Source organism: Taudactylus pleione, unplaced genomic scaffold (assembly GCF_031769625.1).
Source record: "Taudactylus pleione unplaced genomic scaffold, aTauple2 ptg000069l, whole genome shotgun sequence".
Lineage (NCBI taxonomy): Eukaryota > Metazoa > Chordata > Amphibia > Anura > Myobatrachidae > Taudactylus > Taudactylus pleione.
The window spans coordinates 3,065,822-3,081,418 of NW_028284471.1; the positions used below are offsets into that span (position 1 = coordinate 3,065,822).

Sequence of the window (15,597 nt, forward strand, 5' to 3'; positions counted from 1 at the left end):
AAAATTTTTAAATTGTCAAACTATACAATGCTTTCCTTCTGGATTCAGATTTGGTTATTTTAGGACCATATTCCCATTATTGATATATACTCACATGAACAAAACCAAAGGAGGTCACTGCTCTTAAGAGCTTACAATCTAGAGGCATAGGACATTACCAAGACTAGAAGAGTGAGTGGGACTTGGACTGCTGAGTGTAACCTGGGCAAGTTGTACCAAGAAGACTATCATATGGGAATGGGAAAGTATTTGGTAAAGAGTTAGGCTACAAGACAAGAGAATGTTTGCAAGTTTTAAATGGCTTTACATAAGTGGTGAGAGTAAATGGTAGCGAAAAGCTGTCTGAAGGCAGAAGAGAGAAGAGGTAATTAGAGAGGAGTTAATGCAGATCTATAAGGGCCATATATTTGGGTTTAGTATGTCTTGTCGGTTAGAATGTCGACATTCCTCAAATTTACATGATAATGTCGACATGGTGATGTTGACATGTAGCATATTAACATTGAGTAGTTCGACACTGATAAATGTTGACATGCTGACAATGTCGATAATCGGCAATGCGGCTGCTTTTGCTGTTGCTGAGGTAAGTACCTTAACCGGGCGGCTGCAGCTAATGTTCCAGCGGTTGCGTCTAATGTCACAAAACTGCGGTTGCGGCAGTAATTACGTCCCTAAGCCTAACCCTAATGTTAGCATTTTTGCAAAATGTCGGCATTGTACTTGTCGACATTTACAATGTCGACATTATGGACATGTTTACATTTTGCAGATATTGACATGTTAGCTGTCAGCATTTCAACAATGTTAACATCATAACTGTAAACACTGTACTGTCGACATTATGGTTGTTGACATTGTGACTGTTGACCACATCCCACAATATTGATATTCATAACCCACTTGTGGACCAGAACATCTCTGTGCATATTCACATACCTGATAGGAACATAAAACAATACAGGTGGGTATTAATTTAAAGTATGATCTGAACATCTAGCAGTAAATGTGTACTTATTTACATACATGACCCAACCATGAAGCTTTACACTTATACTAATCCACACACATCGCTAGAACATGGAACAGTAACAGCCAGATGTAGATAAAACAGAACATATTACATACTTGATAGCTGTGGCCTGCCACACACTTATGGACAATTATCACTAGCTGACAGATAGAGCCTTCAATATGTATGTCTTTTTCATAATATATTTGCTCAATTTCTATTTATTCTCAATGTATATCACATGCAGTGATTGTATGATAATATCATGTGTGTGTTAGCTGTATGTCACATGTGATGGATGGTTCAGGACGGGCCGGCAAACCATGTATGATGGGGGTCCTTCACAGAGAGCGTTGGGTCTGTAAAGAAGTAGGGTGGGGGTTGGTCCATGCTCTGACTATAGTGGGGGGAGGCAGCAGTGCTGGGTGTGACTCTGCATTAATTCACCTCTATTACTGATTGTAGCCTGAGAAATCTATAACAGAATCGCCCAGAATCTCCCTGCTAACACCTCTGGTGAATGTGACCCTGCAGCCCCAGCACCCTTTTCTCTCTATTACACCCGGCCTGCCTCCCCCACCTCTGTCTCCTCCCTCTTGCCTGGATCCCCCTAGAGCTGAGTCAGGCGTTACCAGCATTGCAGTACTCCGCCACCCAGCACCATCTCCACTTCGCATCCTTCAGCACCATGGCCAGCAGCGTCTCAGGTAGGACCAGCTCTCCCCTGCTTTCCTGTCATCCTCTCCGTTCAGGCACAGCGGGCAGCCAGTGGTGACCACTATACTGTATGAGGGAGCCCTACCAGTCTGATAGGCATCAGATGCATTCACATAGGTTCCCTGGGTGTGGTGGGCACCGGCTGCAGGCTGGCTTTCCTGCGCATCAGTCATTTATTTTATTTGCCAGAAACGCCCTTCATCTACAGCCGTGATGCTGGATGGATGGGCTATGAACACAGGAGAGATATCGCATGTGATGTCTGTGTTAACATGTTTATAGGAATGTGTACATGCATGTACACGTATGTTCTCTGCATGGAAAACACCTACACCCCTTACTGCCAATTTTCCATTGTTCATGCAGACAGATTTTGCCCCTTTGTTGATAAATCCCTCAGTAACAGCATCGCACAATGCAGTAGCAGAAACCCCGTTTCCTGCCATTGATTGGACCCTGCGCCCACGCAGCTACACTGGCTCCACTCTCCCCCTGCATGGGTGGGATTTCTTATATTGGTGTCTGGGCTTTTTTCCCTTGCTTAAGACATGGCACTACAAAAATACATGTAGCTGCCATGTTACTGGCTATGTGCCACTCACTATCCAACTGGGGAAGGAACATGTGAATGTGAAGGCCAGCCTTCATGGTATTTAGGGATCTTATCAGATGGTATCAGGCTAGGGAGTGGCTGCTGATCTAAGCAGCTCCAATTCTCTTCCACAGCTTGCTTGGATTTCATATTTCTCAGCACGTATAGCAGCAATGTGAATGAGAGTTGTATGTATTATTTCCCCATAATTTGTATGAAAACCCCGGCTGCCTCTATCTTCTGTATTGTCTCCATTCTGATAGCAATGATTGCTGAGCCTGAGGTCCTAGGATTTTGTACTATTCAGCAATAAGAATACAATAGGGAGTGGATGGTAATTGTTTGCAGATTCACCCTTGGTACCCACCAGTGTTTTATTCAGTGCAATACAAATACATGGGCATAAGAAATGGAGATAAATGTTATTAAATTGTGGGGCAGGGGTACAGTTGTATATGGATACTGTACCCCATCTAATTTCTGTCTAGAACTGATAGTTCTGGTAAGCTATACATAGGGAGCTTATTATCATAAAGCATGGCGATGCTGGATATATTCTGTTCAGCAGCAGGGAATGGCGCAGCTAACGTTTGTTTCAGTTAAGAAGAAGGTGATTTACATTTCAATCTGTTATCAATGTATTACCTATATGCACTGCTTCTCTTAAAAGCAGCAAAGTGTATAGCCTATGAGATTAATTACTCGTTATAGACTGAAATGTATTCATGTTCTGCATATAAACGTATAAAACGTCTGCAGTGTACATAAAGGATAATACAATGTATTACTTGCAAATTGTTTCAGTATCAGTTCTTTGTAACTGTATGATATGTGGGTGGGGTTACATGGGCTTTTTTTAGGCTTTACAGTACATTTACTAAAACTGTCATTGCTTCGCATACAGAGGAAGTCTTATAATTGGGGTCAGATGTCTCATACAGCACAATATGTCTGTTGGGTGGGGGGATTCCAAAAATTGAAATAAATTCCTTTTTAAAAATCCAGAATCTCTTTAGAGCATTCTATAAGTTATACTTTATACATTCATTATTATATATATGATAATATGGATCTAATTAGTAGTTACTTCAGACAGTTCCTGGTTCACAATATAGTAATCTATGTATACTACAATGTTTTTTTTTATACTTTGTAGAACAACATACAGACATACAACAACAACACCCTATATTTATAATTAAATAAAGTAAAATAATTCATTTTTGTTACTTTCTTCACCTTTAATCAATCCAAACAGAGCAATGTCACTTTGTGGAAATGCCCAGTCTCCCAGGAGATGTGCTTATATTCTATACTACCAACTGGCACTGCTCATCCACCTACAGCCAACTTTCAAGAAGTTCCTGAGAACCTTTGGCTTGGCCTGCTGGAATTTGTAGTTCACAACAGCTGGAGAGACACAGGTTGTCTATCTCCCACCTAGATCTTGCTTGGGATAAAATAAAAGGAGGGCCAAACAATACAATAGCAGCTGTTGTATATATAAAGTATAGGTGAATATCAACATCAATTTCTCAATTTTGGTGGGCCAGTGTCAGAACTACTGCCATTGTAAAGGGTGCGGTCCAGTAGTGTTTGGTCACCATCACCTCTAATGCCCCTGCTCTCCTTTAAAGAGCAGAATGGAGGCCTCCTATTAGCATGTGCAGGAAATGGGCATGTGCAATGATGAAGTCCCAGTTGAGTATAAATTGCACACATGCAGAATCAGTCATTTTTAGACGAGGCCCCTGCTCTTGTCTTTTGAGGACAGACACAGGCCTAGGGGGCTAGAGTGGCATCACTGGGTCCTAACACAAATCTCTCTCTCTTTCTCTAACATATATTAGCCAAAACACATAGGACCTCATTCAGACCCGCTTGCAAACGGGTCGATGTTTAGGCCCTGCGCACGTGCTGCAGCCGCACTAGGTGTGCACAAGCCCCGGAGCGAGAGAGAATTTCTCTCGCTCCGGAGCTCACTATAGAAGGGGGCGGCTGTCGATGCTGATCGTCAGCTTGCCCCGTTTTGTAGGCATGGCAGGGGGGTGGTTTCACAAACGGAGGCGTTCCTTAAGGAATGCCTGCTGTTTTGTGGGTGGCCGCACTGACATCAGCTCCCTGGAGCTTACGGTTGCCAAGACCCAACCTTAGGGTCTCGTCGCAAGCCCCGATGGTCGCGATGGTCTTGACCATCGTGACCATCAACCTGTTAGCTTAGCTAGTGACCCACAGCTTAGCTAGCGATCAGGAGGCCGCACTTCAAAATACAAGCGGCCGCCCACATTCAGAATGAGCGCTCGCATTTTGCGAGCGCCTCTGAATGAGGGCCATAGTATGTTAACAGTATGTTTTTGTTCTATATGCATCATCTTGCTCTAAGTTGTAAACTCCCAACAAGTGTTTACAAGTCCAAAATGATAAAAGAATAATATAGCTCTGCATCACTAAATATTTTACAATAAATATCCAAATATGTAAGGAAAATGTCTAAACTAAGGTTGGGTGTTATTTAACTGGAGAAATGAGCAACAGAAACAGACTAACCAGATTTTTTTTTTTTAAATACAGAAACTTAATATGCAAAGGGATTGTTCACTGTTTGAACAACATAAATTAACAAAAAAAGTATGTTTTGTGACTTCCTGCATCTGTTTTTACAAAATATGTAGAGCACATGGATATGTGCGTCAAAGTGGCAACATATGTGGCAGTACAAATTTACATATTTTGAAGGCAGGTGGGGTAGAGATGGGAATGGGTATGTAATGGCTGTCAGGATGCCTTCTGTCAGAATACTGACAGCGGCATCCCAATGGTTGGTATCCCGACAGGGGTCGAGTAAGTATACTCACCCTCCCCCCCCCCCAATCCACCCCGTTAGTGCCTAAACCTAAGTCTCCCCCTTCGTGCCTAACCTTAACCCTCCCCCCTAGGGGTGCCTCACCCTAACCTCCCCCCCAAAACCTAACCCCGCTACACTCCCTAAACCTAACCCTTCCCGCCCGCAACTAATGCTGAGGGCGCCCCGGACTTACCTCGTTCGGGCTGGCGTCCTTTGGAGTTCCAGCGTTGGGATTAAGTTAGGCGTTGGTATTTCAATGCCTGTATTAAGTCCCTTGTACGGATTCCCCTGTCGGTATTGAGACCGGCGGCATCGCGGCCGCCGGTCTCATAATTACATCCCATAGAGATGAGGCCATTCCTAGCTAAATGCAGGTGGCAGAGTGTTGCACCAACATGCAAAACAAGATTTAATTTTGTTGGATGAGATATTTAAATAAGGTTCAAGTGGGAGAGAGGACACATGCAGTGTTGTTTCCTGGTTAGGGAGTACCCACATAATCTTTTTCTCCAAGCATCTTGAAAATGCATATTTAAAAATAATAGCAATATTAGTTTTAAGATATTTATATTGACATCTCCATCAGAACATGGAGATATCCTCCATGTTCTGATGTTCCTTTGTAGTCATCTTCCTGTGCTGTAATGTTGCCAGCTGTTTGTCATGTCTGGTGTTAGGTAATTAATGTTGAAAGCTGGCGCCAGGCTTTCTCCTCCCTTGAGAAGGAAAGGTTGTACACATATCAGCTTATTAGGACTGGGTATTGAGAAGAAAGCTTCTAGTGTCCTTAGTGACATGTCTGAGTTTCAAAGCACCAGATGCCATGTCTGGGGACTCGCTGCTGTCTGATATCATAAGAATATGATGTCTTGCTGTATTAGGTGCAAAGTTCCTATTGTACTCAAGTGAAAAGTAGTCAGTATAATTCTAAGTAACTCACACATGTTGCAAACTACTGAACACCTTTACCCTTAAAAAGTAATAATAAACATTGACTTTAATTTCAAAACATTTAAACATAATTTTTATTCTACATATTTAATATGATGAGTCACAGACTTGCAAATATAAATTATGATTTAGAATTTATTAAGGTCACCTGTGTCCCAGTAAATGAACTGACCACCACTTATTTTCTTTCCTGCTGATCTGGACATCATACACTTGTGTGACCCTCATATTAAACACTAACTGGAGTCACTTACAGACTCATCACATATTACATACAGTATACTGCTAAAAACTGAATGAAACCATCTGCATTTCTCTAATACTGGCTGGAATTACCTGCATTCCTTACTTACGAATTGTACTGATCACTATTTCTTGGATATTTCTATATTTCTAAAGGTGCGTACACACACAACGATTTTCTTGAACGATTTAACTATAACGACATCGTTATCGTTCAATCATTCAAAAAATCGTTCAGTGTAAAACGATAAACGATTATCGTTCATGCACGTTCACGTTTGTCGTTTGTAGTTCAGTCAGACTGGCCAACTGAACGATTTTCAATAGAAGTTGCAACATTTTTCCTTCAACACACAGAAAATCGTTTATTATGTAAAGTAAAACCAACTACTTTGTAAAACGATTTTCGTTCACTTTTTCAAGGGAAAATCGTTCATTACTAACATCGTTGTGTGTGTACGCACCTTTAAACATGAGCTACAATTACCACTACTTACTGACACCAGCTGCACTTTTGTGTACTGGATGACACTGAATGGAGTCACCTGCACCCCTCACATTTCAGATGCTCCAAGCACTACTGAACCAACTTCATATTACACACATCAGCAGTGCTGACTGAACAGCACTGTCTCAAATCACCTGAGCCACTGCAACTGAGCAGTATTGCCTAAAATCACCTGAACTACTTGCATTCAAATTTTAATTGAGCAACACTGTCTGAAATGCTATGATAATCACATCAACTGAACACTTCCTTAATGTACCTGAAATCACACACACATATCACTTTTACTGTTTAAACAACTTTAAATAATCTCAAACACACACTCATCACTGACCTGTACTGATCATCACTATCCTGTGTGTAATATGTCACACATTTGGGATGATTTCTTAAGGTGCATACATGCACGATTTTTTGATCGATTATCGTTAACGATATCGTTTATCGTTCAATCGTTGAAAAAAATCTTTTTCTGAGTTAAAACGATGAACGATTATCGTTCATGCGCGTTCACGTTTGTAGTTCAGTCAGACTGACCAACTCACCGATTTTCAGTAAGGGAATCTGCAAAAATCGTTTGTAGTTCAAATAATCGTTAATTACATTTAGTAAATGAACGATTTTAGTAAACGATATTCGTTCATTTTTCCCTTGTAAATATGAACAAAAATTGTTTACTAAAATCGTTCATTTACTAATTCGTTGTGTGTGTATGCAGCTTTAATGTCTTGTCACAAAGTAATACCATTTCTCTTGCAGCCTACAAAGAGAAGATGAAGGAGCTCTCTATGCTGTCCCTGATCTGCTCTTGCTTTTACTCTCAGCCTCATCCCAACACAATCTATGAGTATGAAGGTCAGACTAATGTCTTTCAGTTACCATATTTTGTAGATCATACTGTAAATAAGTTTATTTTAATACACCTGCTCTGGCTTCCATTTATTAGTGCATCTAGGAATTTTAAGTTATTTGAATCCCAGGGTGGTAGCTATAAAGATTCAAACGGAGCCAGTAAAGTTTATGTGGGAGAAAAATAAAATTAATTAAAAAACTTCCATTATGTTTCATCATTCTCTGACAAACAGAGATACGGTTATATCATCCAGTGTGAGAATGATTAATCCACTTGTCCGTTCGCAGACATGGAGGTAAAGCAGCTGAATAAGAGGGCGTCAGGGCAAAGCTTTGAAGTGATCCTGAAGTCTCCTTCAGACCTGTCCCCGGAAAGTCCTCCTCTCGCCACCTCTCCCAGGAAGAGGGACATTTCTCTGGAAGAACTGCAGAAGAGGCTGGAGGCTGCTGAGGAGAGGAGGAAGGTAAGTTACTGCGGAGTTTTGCCTGCTTCATTTTGCTAATACCACCTCCAGTAACAGGGTAGTGTTCGTGGCTGACCCCTGAGATTATGAAGTAGCCAATATGTTAGCTTCAACTTTTTTTTTCACACTGAATTGAGATACAGATATTATTGATTTATACTTGTAAGTGAATCTACTTACAAGTAAATCAATGAGAACAGTACTGTAACTCTGTCACCAATATATGTTAAATGATGTTAAACTTATTTTTTATTATTTTTGCAAATTTGTAGATTCAATTATAGATTAAATGGATTCTGTATGAACTATACATTCCTGTTTCTAAACATAAATCTGATTCTTATCACATACCCATATATATATATATATATATATATATATATATATATATATGAGATTCTCTGGAAATATTTATCAATCACCCCCAATGATGCTAAAGAGCATGTACAATGCAAGTGTAATAAAGGGCTTTATACAATTTGTACATTTATTAAATATCTTGTTTACTGGAATCACACACCCCTACTTCCACCTGCCATTTCCACCCTTCTCTGCCACCTACATAAAGAAGATGCCAACAGTTATTTACATGTATGATAAATCTAGACTATAATACTGTCATTTAGAGCTCACACAGAGCAACAGGATAGGCCAGCACCTGTATGTAGTGCAGGGTCTTCAGGCAGATGAGAAGTGATTGCCTGACCTTCTTTTTCTATTTATTAGTTAATGAAATAAGGAGTTGTGTAGATAGCAGTGTACCTGTTTCAAAGAATCATCAAAAACCATGAAAGATTGGCAAGTGACGTGATTCAGTTTGTCAGTATAGAAATCCTACTTGCCATTAAAAATCACCAAATACAATTGAAAGAAAAAAATAATTATTGCCACCTAATAAAACACATTGTCCAGCGCGGGAAGGGTTAATTTACAGCTTTGGCGGGTCAGTCTGAAAACATATTTGTTGTCATCGGGGGTTTTCTCCCTTTGATGAATCTGCCACTTTGTGTTACTGTCTCTCAAGTCTTTTGGGTTTTTTTGGGCACTGAGTGGGTTATGGATGTTACTGCCAGTGGAGACATTTAAGAGTTAATTAGGACATTTCTATTTGTGACTGCCCTTTTTCAATATGAATCTGTCTAGGAGAGCAGAATTGATGGAACAGTAGGAAAAAACAAGGTGGATGCAAGTTGAAAAAATAAAAACAAACAGGTTTAGTAGATTAATTTCTGCAGCATTATTGGAGCATAGTCTATTTAAAAGCAACAATGTATTATTACTATTATAGTAACAACTTGGAGTGGTCCATCTTTCAAGTTGTGTGAAGCTAGAAACTGCATGACTAAGAACATTCCAATGTAAATGTGATATTGATTCTATAAAAAGAATATTGTTTAGGAATAAACTTAATAGTATATTTGATGAATAGTCTTTTCTCTGTCTTGTCTTTTTTTTTCTGCCAGTCCCAGGAAGCTCAAGTGCTGAAGCAGCTTGCTGAAAAGCGGGAACATGAGAGGGATGTACTGCATAGAGCAATAGAAGATAATAACAACTTTAGCCGAATGGCTGAGGAAAAACTCAATTACAAAATGGATCTGAGCAAGGAGATCCGCGATGCCCACATGGCTGCTCTCAGGGAGCGTCTCCGAGAAAAGGTATCAGTCTAATTTAGGAACAGCACAAAAGCAGTTAGAGAGCAGAGTGAGGTGCCAGGCTGCAATAATGCCAAATGAGAGGGAGGTTTGACTAAATGGCAGAATCAGTCACTGGCTTTTATTATGTACCGTGCACTAGGCTGATAAAAGCAAATTTGTAGATTGGCTGCCAAGATTAGGTGGAAATGTAGCAGTTATTTAAAAGTTTAGTAAATAAGCACTTCTTGTGTCTGAATTCAGCGTGGAGAAAGTTCCACCCTTCCTCAGTGATGTCACTCCCTAGTTTCCGTGGCCTATATCCTAGAACACTTGCCCTTTCAATATATTGAGAGCAGCAGATTGATGTCACCAGTAAAGAAGCAGAACATTTTTTTACAGGCCAAAATTACAGTGCCGAACAGATTGTTTATGTGGTAATGCTGAAACAAATTAAACCATTAACCTATACAATATAAAAACAACAAACAAGGGCCACGATTCTATTCAAAGCGATGCTGAATAGCCCCGGGAGGAAGCTCCCGGAGCTAGTCAGTTCAGCGTGCTATTACGTCAGAGAGTACTGGTTTTCTACTGGCTTTCTCCAACTAAAGTGCCGGCCGCAAGGCTGTTAGTGCCACGCTAAGCCGGCAAACAGCCGCGCAGCTGGCACTATAGATGGATTTCACCCTCAGGAGGGTGCGAGAAGATATACTTTAGTCGGACCCTACATCGCGCTGAAAAGAGTAGCCCCGGGAGCTACCTCCCAGGGCTAGTCAGCATCTCTTTGAATTGCGGCATGGCATATATTTCTAAACTTGACAACCAAATGTAAACAAAATAATGGCTAGTAATGGCTTAGTATATGATTGAAATTGTATAAACCATAATGGAAATGAGCAAATTAATACTTTTAAAACATATCTAATTTAGTGTATTTTCCCTTAGACACAATTGCCAACATTACTGATTAGATCAGTGGTTCCCAAAGCACGACACCCTAGTGTATCAGCATTGTTTTCATGGCACCCCTAGGTCTAAAGTGTGCTTTTGAGAAATTCAGAAAAAAAGGATTATGTAAATTATGCTTACCTGTCATCCTTAGGTTCAGTTATGTAGTGGTGGACAGGGCTGTACTTCTGTTTGTCCATATATTTTATGTTTTTAACTCTTACATTAACCATATATAATTTCTTTTGGTGCTGGACCACTAACCTGAGGCACCCCTGCAAGTGTCCTGAGGCACCCCAGGGTGCCACGGCACACAGTTTGAGAACCACTGGATTAGATAATAACAAGTTAGGCAATGTCCAGATTCATCCAAATAATGCCTTAATTCACTCAAACCACACCCCTTTTTATGAGACCAATCCCCTTTTATGTAAGTCATGCCTCTGTCAGTCACTGGAAAGTTGCAATGTCCTGCAAGTTCTGCTGGCAGGTATTTTGAGGGTGGAAATAAAGACATTGTATTCAACAATTTACCTTCCTGGGACATTAGTACAGAGTAGCTTGACCATAATGCAGCAGAATAAGAATGACAATAATTCCAAATTTACCATTATATCATTAAAAGATGCATGCAGTACATATTGTTTTACAACCTCAATATATCACATGCAGCATGTTGTCATAACTTAGTATTGGTGACACAAGACTAATACAAGTTTATTTACAAATATGCCATTATTAGTTTGAAAAGAAAAACATTTTGAAACTAGACAGAGATGCTTTTAAAAAGAGCTCACTGTTTATAAAATGCATAAATTATATATATTTTATTAACAAAATCAACTTCTTACTGACACTTCTCTTACTATAATAGTAAAATGAAATTACTAAATAAAATGAGAAAACATTAACATGATATTTGAATGATGAATTCCAGTAGTCAGTAAAGGTGCTCAAACACTGCGATTTTGGTGAATTAGGTTATTTAAGATCTAAAAAAGACCTGCCAAATACACAGAGATGAATTAGCCAATTAATAGTAATAATTAATAAAAATGTAATACTTTCTGAATATTACTCAGCCCTTAAGAATATTAGTCATGTATTAACCCAGGGATATATATTACTGGTTTCTGGAAGATAGGCTTCAAAGTAGGGATGGACATCGGAAGCCCACCATCAAATGATGGCTGGGCTTCCACCATTGAAACTTTTGAAGCGATGGTAACTAACCATCACATCAAAAGATTTCGATGGTAAAACTATTTATATGATGTGTGCATGCACAACACCCCCAGTGCAGCGCGGTTGGCAAGGGGCGCGATTGGGGGCTGGACCCAGAGTCTGAGCAACAACAAACTAACAGCTGAGCCAGGCAGGCAGCAAGCCGAGGTGGAGTGAGAGAGACATTGCTACTGATGCTGAGTGTAGCACCCAGGACTCGGAGGACGTCAACAATACAGAGTTCAGCAGCAGAAACATATCATTATATGCTATACTGTATACTCCTATACAGGTTGTGTGTGGTTTATATATACTGTTCCAGCACTGGGAGTACCCTCTGTAAATACTACTCCATCACTGGGGAGTACCTGCATTGCAATATTTATATACAAACACAATGCTCAGTGATGAGGTAGTATATAAAGAGTACTACCAATGCTGGGACAGTATATATAAACCAGTGCAGCACTGGAAGTACCCACATTGTGCGTGTTATCAATCACGGAATGCAGTCAGGAAGCCGACGGTCGAAATGCCGACCGCCAGCTTCCCGACTGTCTAATCCCGGCAGGGGTCTAATGATAGGTGTTGAAATCCCCTATCATTGAAATCCCTACGCTGGGAGCTCGACGCCCGGCATACTGAACGAAGATAAGCCAGGCGGCGGGCTGGGACAGCCGTGGGGGGGGGGGTCGGGGAGGGTTAGGCTAGGGGGGACTTAGGGTTAGGCCCCCACGGAGGGTTAGGCTAGGGGAAGGGGGGGTTAGGTTAGGCACTCCCGGGGGGAGGTTAGGGTTAGGCACCCCAACCCGGGAGACTTTAGGTTTAGGCTGCGGGAACGGGGGGGTTAGGTTTAGGCACTAGGGTGGGAGGTTAGGCACCCCCAATGGAGGGTGCGGCCGGCGGTCATACATACTGATTCCATCAGTCACATGTATGAAGGGGTGGGGGCACAATAGATCATATAGTAAGCATGGCAGCTGTCCCCTTACTATGGTACTCAGCCAGCCGTATCCCCTCACAACGTTCTTGTACTCCAATTCTTCACTTGGATACAGATGCTGAGCACATACTTAAAAATGCCAAGTGGTCTATATCCACCCTGGCCTGCTCTGTGTGCTGTGTGACTGCTACTGCAGGGTGAGGGGTGCACACTGATTAGCTCTCACTGTCTCAGAGAGCCAATCAGAACTAGCAATATGCCCTGTTTCCTAGCAGCAACCTAGAGAGAGGGGAGGGTCTGAGGGTCTCTGAGGCAGTGAGACAGCCTCCAACGAACCCAGCATGAACCATGAAGATTTTCTGATACAGCACACAGCAGCCAGGGGAGGCATAGCTATAAGGATTTAAAGAAAACAAGCCACCATCGGAACACCATTGAATGATTACTATTCGATAGTGACAAACATCAGAATGCCGCCTTCTAATGTTACAAACACTACCATCGCAAGAAAAACATCGATGGTCGGTAAAGCTCAACCATCGATGTCCATCCCTACTTCATAGCAAAAAAGACACAAAATAGATCCCTCCACTGTGCAGAGTTGACAAAACAAATGCTGGGCTACGGAATGGTGACATAGCTGCACTATCTGAAGGCTTGACCACGCCATGTTGTGAATTTTGTGCCCCTTTGTGGCCGTGCTGTACTAAACTGGGTCATTGCCATCATTTGTTGGGTGCATGGCTGTGTCTCTTTGGAAGTCTCAGGCCCAGGACACAATACTTTGTACTCACCCTCCCTGTCTATTACTATCTTATATAGCTTAGGGTCAGCTCAATCAATATCCACTAAATTGTTACCTGAAAATGAAATAGGAAGTAGTAACATCACACGGGCAATTCATGACTAAATAATCATGCAGCTTTGGTTTTAAGTGAATCCATAGTTTGCATTTTCATTACATTGGGTCAGCAACTTTGTGTAGCCAACAGTTCACCATCATTTTTTATCGTTCAGGTTCCATACTGGACAGTCAGTGACAAATCATATAAACACAACTGCATGTGACAAGAAAAGGTTCAGACGTAAGATAGTGGGTATACACTGTGCTGCTTATGCAGTTTAAACTTTACCCTTGAACAAGCATGTCATGTAGATAATGTCCTCTGTATACATAATGAATTCTCATTTTTACTGACCAGTTACAGGGGGAAAAAAGCCTTACTTATCTATAAACTGTTTTGGCGTGTATTCTTTTGCTTTCTGTCCTTTCATTGATGTTAAAAGGACAAATGTACAGAAAATGTAGTTTTGGGAAGAGTTCAATAAGGTATGATATAATACATAGTTGTGTTTACCGGAATGTCCCAGAATACTCCAATGGACACACTCTTCTCTGCAATGAGACAGGCCTTCTTCATACATTCATCAGTGTTGTTCATGCCTTCAGAAAGTACATAGAGAAGGCCACTGAGAACACTGCTGTATGTCTGCCAAAGGCAATTGGCAGTAGCATAGCCCGGAGTCGGAGCATAGAGTGTTATCACACTATGATAGAATCCATATTGAAGGAAATACAGGATCTATGGTAAGTACATTTATGTAATCTGTAATAACTTATTGAACTCAAACCTAAAGTCCATATTTCCCCAGACACCCTCTGCTGTCACGTTATATAGAAGTGGTGTTGATCAACCATTGTGTTCTTCCAGGAGCTGCACGCAGCAGAGGTTCGCAGGAACAAGGAGCAGCGAGAGGAAATGTCTGGTTAGAAGCCGCTGCTGTAAACTTCCATGCCAACTCCTGAAAACAGCAAATGAAACTATTTTACGTACATGTCATCCTCCACGTTATCTCACAACCCCCGTCTATCTCCCATGCCCCCCTTATCTGTCACCTTTATGACCCAGCCATCCTGGAGTAATGAAATCCATAAGATTATACCACATGGATCGCACGTCGGCAGATTCTTCCAGAGAAGTATGCCCCTCGCATATTTTATTTTTAAACCATATAAATTACAATGGTTCGACCACTTGGAGTCCATTTACTGATGTGGAATGAGTAAATATTGTTGTGCTTAGTTGTCGATGGTGTTATGGTGGTGGGGAGCAGCATTAGACCCTATAGTATGGATCACCAATCTACTTATGATGGTTTAGGTCATCACATTTTATTCTGAAATATTCATGCAAATAAAGAAAAACTATCATTATAGCACATTTTATCAAATATTGTAAGAAGTGTAATATAATTGAACATTGCAATTAATTTAGTTAGAAAACCACGCCTAGTTAAGTATATTGAGTATTGTGTTGTGATGGAGCAGTTTATTAGGGCTTAGCAGGGGTGGGCAATAAATGGCCAGCCAGCTGTTGGTGAACTACAAATCCCAGCATGCCTTGCAACAGTTCTAGCATGGCCAAATAGCAAAACTGTTGCAAGGCATGCTGGGATGTGTAGTTCTACAACAGCGGGGGGGGGGTGCTAATTGCCCACCCCTAGCTTAGAGGTTTAGGGCCGAATACCGAGTTGGAAATAAATCAGGTATACATTACTCAATAGAAGCATGCATGGGAAGAATGTGTATATTCCCATATGCCAAGCTGCACGCATTTAAAAAAAATAAAAATCATGTGTAGCATATACTACTTATCATAATTAGCG

The 15,597-nt window shown here is 41.0% G+C and overlaps 1 protein-coding gene across 1 annotated transcript; it reads left to right on the forward strand.

The window, feature by feature from the left end:
- The first annotated feature begins 1,466 nt into the window (after positions 1-1,466).
- STMN3 (stathmin 3) lies at positions 1,467-15,013 on the forward strand. The gene is made up of 5 exons (XM_088467134.1): positions 1,467-1,716; positions 7,625-7,720; positions 8,006-8,181; positions 9,645-9,836; positions 14,643-15,013. The coding sequence occupies exons 1-5, from the start codon at positions 1,698-1,700 to the stop codon at positions 14,700-14,702; spliced, it is 543 nt and encodes a 180-aa protein (XP_088323260.1). The 5' UTR covers positions 1,467-1,697; the 3' UTR covers positions 14,703-15,013.
- The last annotated feature ends 584 nt before the right edge of the window (positions 15,014-15,597 follow it).